Source organism: Olea europaea, chromosome 3, assembly GCF_002742605.1.
Source record: "Olea europaea var. sylvestris chromosome 3, O_europaea_v1, whole genome shotgun sequence".
Classification (NCBI taxonomy): domain Eukaryota; kingdom Viridiplantae; phylum Streptophyta; class Magnoliopsida; order Lamiales; family Oleaceae; genus Olea; species Olea europaea.
Window position 1 is genome coordinate 17,569,338 of NC_036239.1, and position 13,168 is coordinate 17,582,505.

At 35.7% G+C, this 13,168-nt stretch overlaps 2 protein-coding genes across 5 annotated transcripts in view; both read right to left on the reverse strand.

The window, feature by feature from the left end:
• Positions 1-2,619: 2,619 nt before the first annotated feature.
• Positions 2,620-6,864, reverse strand: LOC111387895 (extensin-like). Its single transcript, XM_023012502.1, has 7 exons — positions 6,708-6,864; positions 6,261-6,365; positions 6,013-6,139; positions 5,845-5,916; positions 3,588-3,633; positions 3,146-3,440; positions 2,620-2,861 (listed from the first exon to the last, which is right to left on the reverse strand). The coding sequence occupies exons 1-7, from the start codon at positions 6,748-6,750 to the stop codon at positions 2,818-2,820; spliced, it is 732 nt and encodes a 243-aa protein (XP_022868270.1). The 5' UTR covers positions 6,751-6,864; the 3' UTR covers positions 2,620-2,817.
• Positions 6,865-9,529: 2,665 nt separating this feature from the next.
• LOC111387903 (phosphatidylinositol 3,4,5-trisphosphate 3-phosphatase and protein-tyrosine-phosphatase PTEN2A-like) overlaps positions 9,530-13,168 on the reverse strand; it is a 9,439-nt gene continuing 5,800 nt past the window's right edge. For all 4 annotated transcript variants that reach the window (XM_023012513.1, XM_023012533.1, XM_023012518.1 and 1 more), the window contains 7 exons: positions 12,767-12,853; positions 12,618-12,682; positions 12,387-12,463; positions 12,093-12,139; positions 10,959-11,089; positions 10,708-10,777; positions 9,530-10,297 (listed from right to left, as the gene is read on the reverse strand). In XM_023012513.1, the coding sequence (XP_022868281.1) occupies positions 9,797-10,297; positions 10,708-10,777; positions 10,959-11,089; positions 12,093-12,139; positions 12,387-12,463; positions 12,618-12,682; positions 12,767-12,853 (978 nt within the window). In that variant the 3' untranslated portion in view covers positions 9,530-9,796. The remainder of the gene's footprint in view (positions 10,298-10,707; positions 10,778-10,958; positions 11,090-12,092; positions 12,140-12,386; positions 12,464-12,617; positions 12,683-12,766; positions 12,854-13,168) is intronic.

A 13,168-nucleotide genomic window follows, 5' to 3' on the forward strand; every position in this document is an offset into this window, starting at 1 on the left:
TAACGCTTCACCACTTTTCCTCAAAAACAAACACAAGACATCAAATCATTGGCTCAGCTATCAAGGCACAATCATTACCATTGGACCTCGGCTTCATCTCTACATTCAGCAACAAGCCTTGCAGGTTCAGTTCCTCAACCACTTCGGCTTCCTCTTCATCATTCAGCAACAAGCCTCGCAGGTTCGGTTCCTCAACCCACCTTGGCTTCATCTCTACATTCAGCAACAAGCCTCGCAGGTTCGGTTCCTCAACCACCTCGACTTCCTCTTCATCATTCAGCAACGAGCCTCGAAGGTTCGGTTCCTCAACCCACCTCGGCTTCATCTCTACATTCAGCAATGAGCCTTGCAGGTTCGGTTCCTCAACCACCTCGGCTTCCTCTTCATCATTCAGCAACCAGCCTCGAAGGTTCGGTTCCCTCAACCACCTCGGCTTCCTCTTCATCATTCAGCAACGAGCCTCGCAGGTTCGGTTCCTCAACCACTTCGGCTTCATCTTCAAAAGTTCAACACCTTGCCTACTTCATCGCTCACCCACAGCAACACTTCTCTAACTCCAACCATGATATAAATATCTATACTTGGATTTGGGGGACTATTATTTGGGGTTCAACAAAAATTCTTTCAATCTTTACTCCATTAAAGTCCACGCATTACATAAATGAATATACTTGGACTTGGGGGACTATTGTTGCGTGTTGTCACACCTGGCCAACCTACCTGGGACAATGGCCCACTCATGGCGATCCAGGTGGCATTCCTGCCGAGGCGGCACACACTGCCGAGGTGGGTCGTCGAGGCTCTTTTTGTCCGAGGCCCATTGACTGAGGCCTACGAACCGAAACCAGGCTGCTGGGACCTGTTGAGAGCAGCTGAGGCCCTCAAGTGGAAGTATCATGACAAATGGCCGAAGCCCCGAAACTGATGCGCAAGCCTCTGAGCCACAAGGAAACATCCTCCATGGTCACTTCTCCCAAGAGATCGTCTGCACAGATCTTATTTGAACGATTGATGGAACGTTTGTCATAAGCATAAAGATCAAGTCTTGTCACTAGCATGGAGGCCCTGCACAAGCAATAAATGTGCCGCAAGCTAGCAAGTCAAACCCCATACCTAGGAAAAGATGTTTGAACTAAAGAGATGAGGCCACGTGCCACTTCATCCAAGGGCTCCCATTTCATATGTACTACTATAAATACTTCCCTTGTGTAATATCAAAGGGCTAATGCAAGAATCAATAAAAAGAACTACATTTACTCAACTCTCTCTCATTTTACTTGCAATACACAAATCGAGTTTATACACATTTACATATACATTTATGAACACCGGTTGGTAATTATTGTACAATCGGATTACGAACAACCATCCGGATTCCGAACGTCACCGTCCTGCGTCGTTGGGCTACTCCCACGCCCGTTGAACCGCTCGTTTTAGACCATTCAAGTGTCTTAGTGTGTTGGACATTCGCCCACACAAGCACGGGTGGGACCGGCATCTGTTGGCGCACTTTTTGGAGTCAACAAAATTATTAAAGTTAGGTATGAACACGGTTTGATTTGAACAAATTGTGACATATTTTCAAATCAAATCATTTCAATTGCTAAATCAAACTAATATTTTTTCCCAATTTAGTTCAATTTAAACCACTGTTTAACAAAGCAAAAAAAATAACATATGATGAATAAGTTAAATCATAAATATTAATCTAAAACTCACTTTAAAACTTGAATAAAATTATTAAAAATATTAGAAACCAAGGCTCTTTAATTCTATTAATTATAATGCAACAACATAATAAAAACATTTTAACATCTCAGTCTATATTAATTGGCACTACATTTCATTATTTTCATAAAGATAAGAATATAGTACACAAATTCATTCTCTTCATAAACAAACATAAATAAATAAATAATAAAAAAATGTTATCCTCTGAAATTTAAGGGAGCTTGACACAAATCAGAATAAAACAATATAACTAACAATAAAATATAGCTAATAATTACCAAAAATAAGAAAATTTGGATAAATTGACCTGGAAATTTAGTTGAAATTCAAAAAAATAAAATAAAATTTGTGAATTGAATTAAAATTTAGAATTAATTGTCTATTAGATTTTAATGTACAGTTGATGAACATGATTTTGTAGTAGTTGTTCATCATCAAATTTGAGAATTTTGCATTCACAATTGTGATGATTAATTAATTAAATAAATGTATAAATATCTATTTGAATTTAATTGAATTATATCTAATAGGATGTATATTTTTAACTGCGATGTATTTAATTTTCATTGAGTTAGATAAAATTTAAATTAGTTTATTTTTGAATTTATTTTTGTAAACGGTTTACAAATATTGAAACTTAAACCTAACCCACTTCAAAATGATTTAGTTCAATTCAAAATCAAAACATCGATGGATCTAGGTGTCCCAAATCAACGATTTCAAAAATGCGATTTCGATTTGACGATTTTGTTGTTCAACTCTAATTAAGGCAATAAGTTCTTTTATCATTCAAGCCTTCTCCGTGTCATCATTTCAAATAACACACTTGGCGTGCATATATTTAAGACATGCCAATTTATTTTGAATCAAGCAGACATCAGAATACGATTTCAAAATCAAATAACATGCAAACTGAAAATATTCATTCAAAATATTGCCTTGGTACATTTTTCCGTTTTCATGAAAACACAGTTTTTTTACAGCAGACTCAAGAATTCGATAGAACCATTCAAATAGTTCCTCATCCCTACAGCTGATTATTTTATTGTTCTAAGCAATCCACATCCAGGCTCCAGCGAGCTCGTCTCAGTATGGTGGTGGAGGATACGACGGAGGAGGAGGATATGAACCTGATTAAACGCAGTGCATAGAAGTAGTTTCAATCACATAATAGATTTGAAAAACGTAAAATAAGAAAGATTTCGTTAAAGTTTTTCATTAGGGAATTTCCCCTTAACCCAAAGGTGGTTCTCTCAGTTGGAACAATAGGGTCGTAAAGATTTTTATCAGATGTTGAATCGATCATCATCACCGCAAGAATTTATATAAAATTATGATACTTGGTAAGTGCATCAAACTTCCATAAAAAAGAAACAAACGAAAGGCCTTAATTAAAATTCTCGATAAAACTAACCTGGAGGATAATAGTGTGGGTCGTGTGCTGGCGGAGGGTAGGATGTTGGAGGGTATGTTGAAGGTGGCGCATACGGTGAAGGATAAGGAGTTTGCTGAGGAGGATAATATGGAGGTGGCGGGTACCCTGCTGAATTGTGAGGAGGGTAGGAAGAATGAGGAGCTGGTGCAGGGTAAGCCGATGTTGACTGGGTGTAAGAAGATACAAATGGAGGAGGTGCTGAAAAATTAGGGACTTGAGGTACATGTGCAGCTACTGCGGGGGGAGCTGATGGAGCATGGCCCGTTGCTGGCTTCTGAAAAACAAAAGAATGAAATGTTTATAAACTTCTGATATAATGATCTTGACTGCAGTATATACTGCAAAATCTCTCATTATATGAATTGTGAAACAATATTTTTATTTTTTCAGATATCGAGACGAAAGAAGAATTATAACTTACATTGGCATTAGCATAGTGCATTATTAGTCGAACTTCTCCCGCATGCCTATAGAGGAAAGGAATACATTAGCAGTCAAAAGATATACTACTTCAATAAATCCATTGGTTGTCAAATTAACATTGTAGTGGTGGAAACATTTTAGGAGGCCATTATAAGATATCATAGGCTCATAAGTTGTGGCATAACGAGTCTGTAGTCCTAAATTACGCACACCAACTACATTATTTCATTCAATTCCTCACACTCAGATTTCGGAGACTTGTAAAGCAGAATTACAAGGAAACATTGATGCCAAGTCAGATGAAGGTGCACAAAGCAGGAAATGCTAATTTCTTGAGAAGTGTCTAGCTAATATAAAAGTTCTTTCTGCACAATATCAATGTAATGAAAGGTGGGGCTTCGGGGCGCTCCACCTGGAGCAGCAGTGTAACCTCAATACAGCAAGTGCCGCATGCTCTGTTCAATCAGATTCATCAAGCAAACAAATACATTTCTCATCTGTTGGTCAACTAGTCACTTCTAAGAATATACTTACCAATGATACTTTGATAATCAAGGGGCAGGATGATCAGTTAAAAATATAGTGTGAACAGGTAGAGGGTAGTAGTTATTCAAAATGGCATATGATGTTCTAGAGTAGAGTGGCAAACTCCCACATTAGTACTTTCATTACAGTTCCCACAGATTGAATCACATGGTGACCAGAAAGTGAATCTAAATCGCACAAGGGACAAATACTGTGCTGGGAAATCCTTCTGTGCAGATGTCATGACAAAGCTAGTTATTTCTATTTTGTTTTTATGGTAAAATAGCAAAGCTAGTTACTAAGAAATATATAAGATTTGATGGAGGCTGGGCTCTTGTGGCCCTCAACTCTTGCAACTATTCATCATATTGTGGTCTCAAAAAAGAGCCGAGGTCCATAAGCTATATGTAAGTTACGCCTCTTCCAGCAAGCTCTTGTGGCCCTCAACTCTTGCAACCATTCATCATATTGTGGTCTCAAGAAAGAGCCGAGGTCCATAAGCTATATGTAAGTTACGCCTCTTCCAGCAAGCTCTTGTGGCCCTCAACTCTTGCAACCATTCATCATATTGTGGTCTCAAGAAAGAGCCGAGGTCCATAAGCTATATGTAAGTTACGCCTCTTCCAGCAAGGCTCCATGAATGGCCACATGGCATCATGTAGTAAGCAAATCCAGGCCCACAATCCACGTCATCCCGCCCATGTGGCAATTTCTGCTGAACCCCCACGGAAGGCCAAACGCATATGCAGAGGTTGAACTCATATGACATGGCCAAACCCTCATTGATGAGGCGAGACAATATGAGGCACTGCAGATGATGATCTCTTCACCAAACAGTTAGTATTTAACCTTTCATACTATAAAAGCTCACATATTATGTCATTTGAAGCTAATGCAATTTTATTCTATCAATTATAACTTTACTCTTACAGTATTCTTTCTACATTCATACTCTCGGATCTGAAACTCTTATATTGGGCTCACGTATTTGGCACATCCCACACCCAAATGCTTATTCACAAATAGATAGACTTGATTCCAATGAAAAATCTTCGACTGTTCCATTTCCAAAGTAATTGAAGAGCACAATTGGGTTCACCCTGAGATCCGAAGATGCCAACCAGAGTGAACCTGCAGAGAGTGGCCCAGCAATAATCTCCATCAGGGCGGCCACAATGAGATAAATTGGTGAAGCTGGGTTCTAAATGAAAACTGAATGAGAGGGCAAGCGAAACATCGTCGGAGCGCTCGTGGCCGCCTCCCTCGGACCCCACCAGCGGAGAAAGTTTTGTACTCTTAACAGTTTGCCCAAGTGTACAAGAAGAAGCTACATGGACGTGAGAGGAACCAGCATCTGTTGGCCACGCCCCCACTACAAAAAACGAGGTCAACGCTATCCATGTAAAACTAAAAGACTTCACAATACCACAAAGATTAGAATCAAGAGGCTAGTACTGCCAATTATCAAACTATTGCTCCAAAATGCAAGATGGTTCTTCTCACTTAACGTCCATGGTGATCTATATAAACAGTTGTATTAAGCCACAAAAAACGAGACGTGTGACAAAATCTACACCAATTACGCTTTCATAAAAGTTAACAAAAAGGTATGAATTTCGTAACCACTTCTAAGCAATCAACACAAATATATAAATAAACAGACGTGCATATATGCATATATATCTCTATTAAGATGGTCAATAGTGTCGTTCTCTTTAGTAGATGATCACCTGCCAGTTTTAGTTTGAAGTGGCCAAGAGCCATCATCGAAGCCACTGGACAAAACTTTCTGCAATTGTACCCTAGATACAACAAATTCAAGATCAATCATAGGAAAAAAAAAAATCATCAAAAAATAAAAGAGAAAATTCATTCATGAACGAGATTTAGGGGCTTACTTTCCACTGCCGATGAAATCGTCATGAGACACGGTATTGCTATTCCATACCAAAACATTCAACTCCCGTAACCCCTCTATCAATGTAAACACAAATTTCTCTTGAAACGTAGGATTTTTACCTCCATCTACAATAAAATTCAACAAAAAAAAGTAAAATTCTGAACTAATCAAATGATTGAGAAGAATTGTAATTGAACTAAATCCTTCCAACATCATATCATTATATAGTATACAATTTCCCAGTACCTTTACAGGTTCTTGTACGGTATTTCGTGCTAGCATATTCAACACAAACGTAGGGATCTTGCCTTGAAATCCATTCCGTGTCTTTCAATTTGGTACAACCAACAACTGCAAAACCCCAAAAAATATACCAACAAGTTAAGGTAAAAATCCATGTAGCTTAAATGAGAACAATAATAATCAACATATGATTAGACTTTTAAAATGAAACCCAAAATCAGAGTCTAAAAACTCAGAGAGTATGTCTAAAACTGAGTTACCATCGTAACAGAATCCCTTTTAAGTTAAAATTTCACATAGCGACTACTTTTGTTGACAAGATTGGACATTAACATCTCCCCAGAAACTTGATAACTCAATAACTAATCACGTGCTTGTATTCTTATACAAATATTAAATAAATATATATATGCGCAACAAAAGAAAGAAAATTAAGGGAGAAATCTTTACCCGTAACTTCAAGAATTCGACCTTGGATACCAGAAATCGACATGGAAGAGAAAGTAGAAAAGAAATTTGAAGAAGGTTTCTTTAAGCTAGAACAAAAGCCCACCTTATATAGAGAACGAACTACAAAGTCTGTCTTCGGGATTATGTTCTTTTTAGAATTAAGCTCTTTTACAGAAAGTATGATAGATGTACAGTTGTCAATCGTAATTGGTTAATTTATGTTTTTGTTTCAAAATAAATTTAAGTCCCACTGAATTCGTCAATGTCAACATTAATCACCAAACACTTAACGTCTCTAATCACAGAATCATCCAACTTCAACGACTATATTGACCATTTGTTTTCCACGTAGGGACATAATTCACAAATTAAAATAAGCCCCTATTAGGGAGCAATATGAAAGGGTTTTGAGAATTGATTTTTTGATTGTTAGAAGAAAAGTGAGGTCTATCTGTGAGAGAAGAAGTCGAAAATTACGATTAAAATAATGAAATAACGATCAAAAGATTAGGCCCCGTTTGGTAGGGATTTTTTGTCCTAAAAAATTGATTTTTTGACCGTTATTTTACTATTCAAGCTGTAATTTTTGACTTCTTCTCTCACATGTGGACTCCACTTTTTTTCTAATTGTTAAAAAATCAATTCTCAAAATTCTTACGAAACGAGCCCTAATTTTTTGGAATAAAAAAATCCCTCCCAAAAAGGCTATTTCTCCAACAATTGATTTTATTACCGTTGTAATGGGGACCATTTCTAGCAAATCTGACACGCCAACAACATTTGACCATTCAAAAGCATACAATGTTATTACCAATTGTCATTTATGCCCTTCATTGTTGGGCAAGTATAAAATCATAGTAGGTACATTGGTAATTTTAGAAAATGTGTCTATAATTGTGGCTGCTGCTGAAATTCTAACGGTAAAAAAATTTGCTTTTAATCAATCCCGGATAGGCTCTAACTAATTAAAAACTCGAAACCTCATTTTTAAAGATATCATTCGTGAACACACTAAGAGGGTGTTTGATAGTCATTTTATGTAAAAATACATTTTAAAATAGTAAATTGATGTGAAATGTGTGGTTAAAAAATAAGAAAAAGATTTTAATTTACGTGTAATATTATTTTAATAAAGAATGTGTGGTTAAAAAGAAGAGAGAGAAATGCATTTTGAAAAAAATGGCTACCAAACGAGGCCTAAGCCCTTGTTTGGGCTCCATTAAAAATGAAATTTTAAGAAAAATGTGTTTTAAAATAGTAATTTTGGAAGAATGTATGTAAATTTTTGTTCTTTTTTTATGATTGTGGGTGTTTGTACCAGTTTAGCACACTTCGACTAATTTCACAGGGTTTTAAAGTTTAGGATCGGGTACTCACCTCAGTGGCCCTGAGAGGATTCGAATTGATAAGAAATTTTTTTTAATTTAAATGTAATATTATTTTATGCAAAGACAAGTAATTAAAAATGACTTTTGAAAAAAAAATGAAAACGACTTTTGAATACGCGTGAACTGATTAAACTGGGACACAGTTGGTCACGTGGTAACAATCAGAGCCTCCATTATCGCTAGAGAGAGGAATACGGTACAATCTCTTGCATATTCTTTTAAGACTTCTAGTTGACAACATAATTACAAATGCAACTAGTTATAGAATATTCAAATTCATCTTATTATTTAAAAGATTCTGAAATAATATTAAAAAAATAACAATGTCATTTGCAGTCAATACTATGGCAGTAATCCTATATGACATACATGTGACAATCAGTGATTTGATATATGAGATAAGAAAAAATTAACACATTAATACATCAAATCACAAAATGCCACGTAGGTGTCACCACGCATGACGACTACCGCAGTGAGTGACTATGAATAACATTACATATAATAGCGATCCGCAATTTATTGAATGTAACAAGTAGTTTTGCAACCTAACTATTTTGTATCCTCTTTATTCTTCATCAACACTCATTATCTATGTGACCATTTTATTTGTAATTAATCCACTGTTTAATGTAGATTAAAATTAAATAAAAAATCAAGTCAAAATTAATAATTAATTTTAATCGTATATTTCACGTGATCAACAACTTTTCCATAATTTATAACATAAATAGAAAAGAAAAGAAATACAACTTTTCATGCTTGTCAAATTCTACTTGGTGCTTCATTTCATCTATAGAATTGACTCACACCCCAATATCCAGACAACCACAGCGTAAGAATCAGGAAATTGTGTCTTTAAAGACTAAACTCAAAGTCTTTAAAATTCATTTTTCCTCAAATTCATTTTCAATCACAAATTTTTCTCAAATAAAATATTTCTGTATATGAACCCACAACTTTTCTTCGACTTTAAATTACACATTCTTCGAAAAAATTCACTTTTCAAAATTTATTCTCCAAAAATTTATATCAAGAAAGCCCTAAATTAGAGGGAGGGCATGAAAAAAAAAAAGAAATTCACATAAAATATATTTACCATTTCATCTTTCCCGTGCTGCACGTTTGCACCTCTTCCTTCCAACACGTTCCTCGTGGGACGGAGAGGGCAGTGGGAAAGGGGGTGGGACCATAGTATCAATGAAGACAATGAATTGGAGAAGTACTTTTTATAACTTTAAAAAAGTAGTAATAAATGTACCATTAAAATAAGACTCTTTCAAAATTTGCCAATAAATTATTTCAGAACAAAACCAAGTCAGAATTTCATTTGGTGCATCATTGACTCAGCATAACTCAATTTCCTAGTAGCTCACACCAGCACATGGGCCACTTGTAAAAAACAAAAAGCAATTTGATTTCAGTGTCAAGGGATCCAAGTTAGGACTTACAATTTCATATCAAATTGATACTGCATGATGAGTTAAAACAAACACATTTCCAACACTTTATTAAAGAAATAAATATAATCAACAGTAACCTTTGAGTTAGGCAGCCATAGTTGATAGATCCAGCTCGACTTCAAAGAAATCGATCGTCCAACAGAAATGACACGTTTAAGGTGTCGAAAACAAGATTTTTGGATATTCACAAGTATTATATACGGATTTCGGGCAAATACATCGTGAGTATCAAGTACCTTTAATCACTTTCATCATCCTCATCATCTCCAAATGAGAAAACAGATGCATCAGCAGCCATTGCCTTGAACTCACTTACCACTCCTGCTGAGTTTTCAACCACATCCTTCTTCGGCTGAGTAGGTACAGACCCTGCATTTCCTAAGGAGACTTTCTCTGCCTTGTCTGCCAAGTTTGCAACTTGCTTCAGGTCGAGTTTATTGTCAGGACGAGAAGCTGTTGTGTTATCTGTTCCACTAGTTTCAGGAGCTGCTTTAGTTTGCCTAGTTTTCGATGACCCAGTTTCCTCGGCCTCAATGTCAGAGAACACATCATCTTTCTCTTGATTTCCAGAGTCTTTGTTCGAGTTTGTTGCAGCTGCAGCCTCATCAACAGGTGTAGGAGGACCCGAAATTTCAATCGGTGTACTAGCAGTGGCTTCTGAAGGAGGTCCTGCTGGAACAGCAGAGTCATAATCCACGAGCACAACTTCAACTTGGAAACCCGGGGATGGTAGTTTTCTCTGTGCAGAAGTCCAGAAAGAAAAATTATAAAATATGCTGTGGCTAAAAGCATACGAACCAATAATTTGAAATAAGCCATATAAAACGCAAAACTTGAACGGAGAGGTAACAGCAAAGTCCAAGTGACTGGAAATATCAAGGTTAACTTCTTTTGCCATTACTAATTTACTGTTGGTTTTATTTTGGAGTCTTGGTGATAACAGTAGAAGAACCATAATTATAGTTAGACCAAGAAGCTCAGAGAGGGAGATATGAAAATATCAACAGTAAATTTCACCAAATAAGTCACCCCAGTGGAGGTACTTGAATTAAGAACCTCTCATCCTCACAACCTCAGCACTTATTTGCCACAACTCCAGGGCCTCAATGGCAACTGATGTAGAGTGATGCACAAAATAAGGAAGTTTACCTTGTCAAACCCATCAAGATCACTAGTGTTTAGTACTTTGCGATTTTCGATCATTGTAGTGTTCAACCAGCTGATAATCAAGAAAAGTAAGATATTACAAACAAAACCATAACAAGCTGTTAATATACAGAAAAAAACAACACAAAAGCAAGGAAATCTTCCTCTGACCAGCTTTTGTAATGGAAGGGAAGATAGATAATTTATTTATGCATTTATCAAAAATACTTCGGTATAATTGTCTATTATTATACCAATAGAAGTCTCCTTGGCGATCATGAAAGTGTATTTTGAAATCGCCAGCTAGCTCTGTCAGTCCAGGCTCCCCAGGAAGAGCAAAAACCATTATCCCCTTCTTCGGTGCACTAAACCAAAAATCTTCAGGCTGCAGAAAAACCCCAAAGAATACTATGTTAAACTTCTTCGGGACTTAAATATCCCAAAAGCTCAACAAATGGGCATATAATTATTAATACTCTGATCCACCAAAGGCTCAACATGGAAGTTATAGCAGTCAATAACCCTAAAAATAAACTACTGTTGGTGAGTTCAGTGATGACAATCGATCCCAACTCAAAGTCAAAAAATTTATAATTTAGTATATTATTTAGACATCAGATTGGACATTAACAAATATAAAAGCGCATCATATGGAGAAATAGCTATTATACAACCTCAAAACACTAGCGTATAAAAATAAAACAAAAAAATGATATGATAAATAAATATATATTTATATATATGTTTATTAGGAGCCATCTAAAAATATATTAATCGTAGCTAATTGATAACAACAACAAACTAAGCCTTGTCCTCAATAAATTAGCGGCTACCTGAATGCTTTTCCACCAGTAAACTCGGCTGTAACTAATTCGTAAATTATACATAAAATTCACTTATAAGTAAACAAAATTTTAATTCTCTTCAATAACTGATTTTGATTTTGTAGAATGTGGCATGCAACTTGATAAATTTATGCTATATATTAAATTTGGTAGAAATGAAGGTGTAAATGAATAAATCCAACTGAAAGACTCCAGCTACCATTTAGTTTCAAATTATGGTTAATAGAAATTCTTCAACATATGATAATTAGTACACAAGGAAAATATTAATCGAAATAAAATACATTATTACTTATCAAAAGTTATTTTTGGAATAGAAGCCCATGCCATTAAGTCCTTGGCCGCATATATAGATAACTTTAAAAACTGTTGAAAATTTTCATTTATCCTAAAGACTGGTGGCACAGAATATTGTCTAAGATAAACCGCCATTCCACAATCTGTATATCAAGTTCACCTATCTCTATGTCCAAACAAATAATACTTGCCCAAATTAATAGCTAAGAGAACATCACTACTTGCAGACCCATGATATTAACGTACCGACAGATCCTTGGTTCTTGGATGCTTTTTGGTTGAAAAGAGCAATCCTGCAATGAGCAAAGCACGTGTCTAGATAATATTGCAATTATAAAATGCACATGAAGGACAATCAAAAGTGAATAAAGATGACACAAGACGAAATATCAATAAAACAATCAAGTGAAAGTAGAGATATTATGCCAATGTGCATGTTAATAACATATATGTAAGTTAGAAGACAAATAAGGAAGTAGAGCAGCCCAAAAAGAGATGCTTATGTGAGATAAAGATAAAAAAAACAAAGATGCAATTTACCATTATGATCAGATACTGTAATGGTTGGTCTGATCCAGTAGGGGCATCTATGAAGCCGGAAGCCTCTAAGCATGCACCTGCAACAATGGTACTCAATATCAATTGACAATCTACTAGAAAAACCATGTTCTTCCTGTATCATGCTCAGTTCATTTTTATATCCGATTCACCTGTACTACATTATAAGGAAGGATACTTATGAGTTTTAAATACGAATCAAAGCCTCAATACCTGCGCCCAGGCTGGTTTTCTCCATTGAAGTATGTCAAAATGCGTTCAAAATACTTGACATATCGCTGACAAAAGAACACTCATCAGATGTAGGACTCTCAAGAAAAAAAAATATATGTATGTTGAAAACAGTATAAACAATTACTCACAATCTGACTAGGCAGAACAAGCCCTTTCCCATCTACACATCTTTTCTGATTGTAATAATCAATAGACTCTTCAGCTGTGGGAAAGAACTGCATGATAATAACAATTATGCAAAATAACTATCACCAAGACTCACCAAAAAACAGTCAAGAGGCAATTAACAGTTCAGGGAAGAAATTATTACTTTCTCAACAATGTTAGTGAAATTTAGGGTCGTTTTATTGCAAAGATGAAATTTGGGTGGAAAAAAACGAATTCCAAGGAATTGAATTACCTAGAAGTTGTTTTATTGGGAATTGTCAATTATTGTGCTTGATAGGTATAATTTTTCATGTGGAAAATGTTGAAATAAAAGTATTTTTTGGTGTTCGTTTGACTTTGTTTTACATGAAAATTATCAATTA

Bases quoted from the DNA above. Each gene is read 5' to 3' on its own strand.
- LOC111387895 (XM_023012502.1), bottom strand. From the start codon at position 6,750: ATGTCGATTTCTGGTATCCAAGGTCGAATTCTTGAAGTTACGG. The intron at 5,917-6,012 runs GTAAGCCCCTAA...TGTTGTATCTAG, and splicing joins GATTTCATCGGCAGTGGAAA to GGTACAATTGCAGAAAGTTT. The intron at 3,441-3,587 runs GTAAGTTATAAT...TTTGTTTTTCAG, and splicing joins TGCACTATGCTAATGCCAAT to AAGCCAGCAACGGGCCATGC.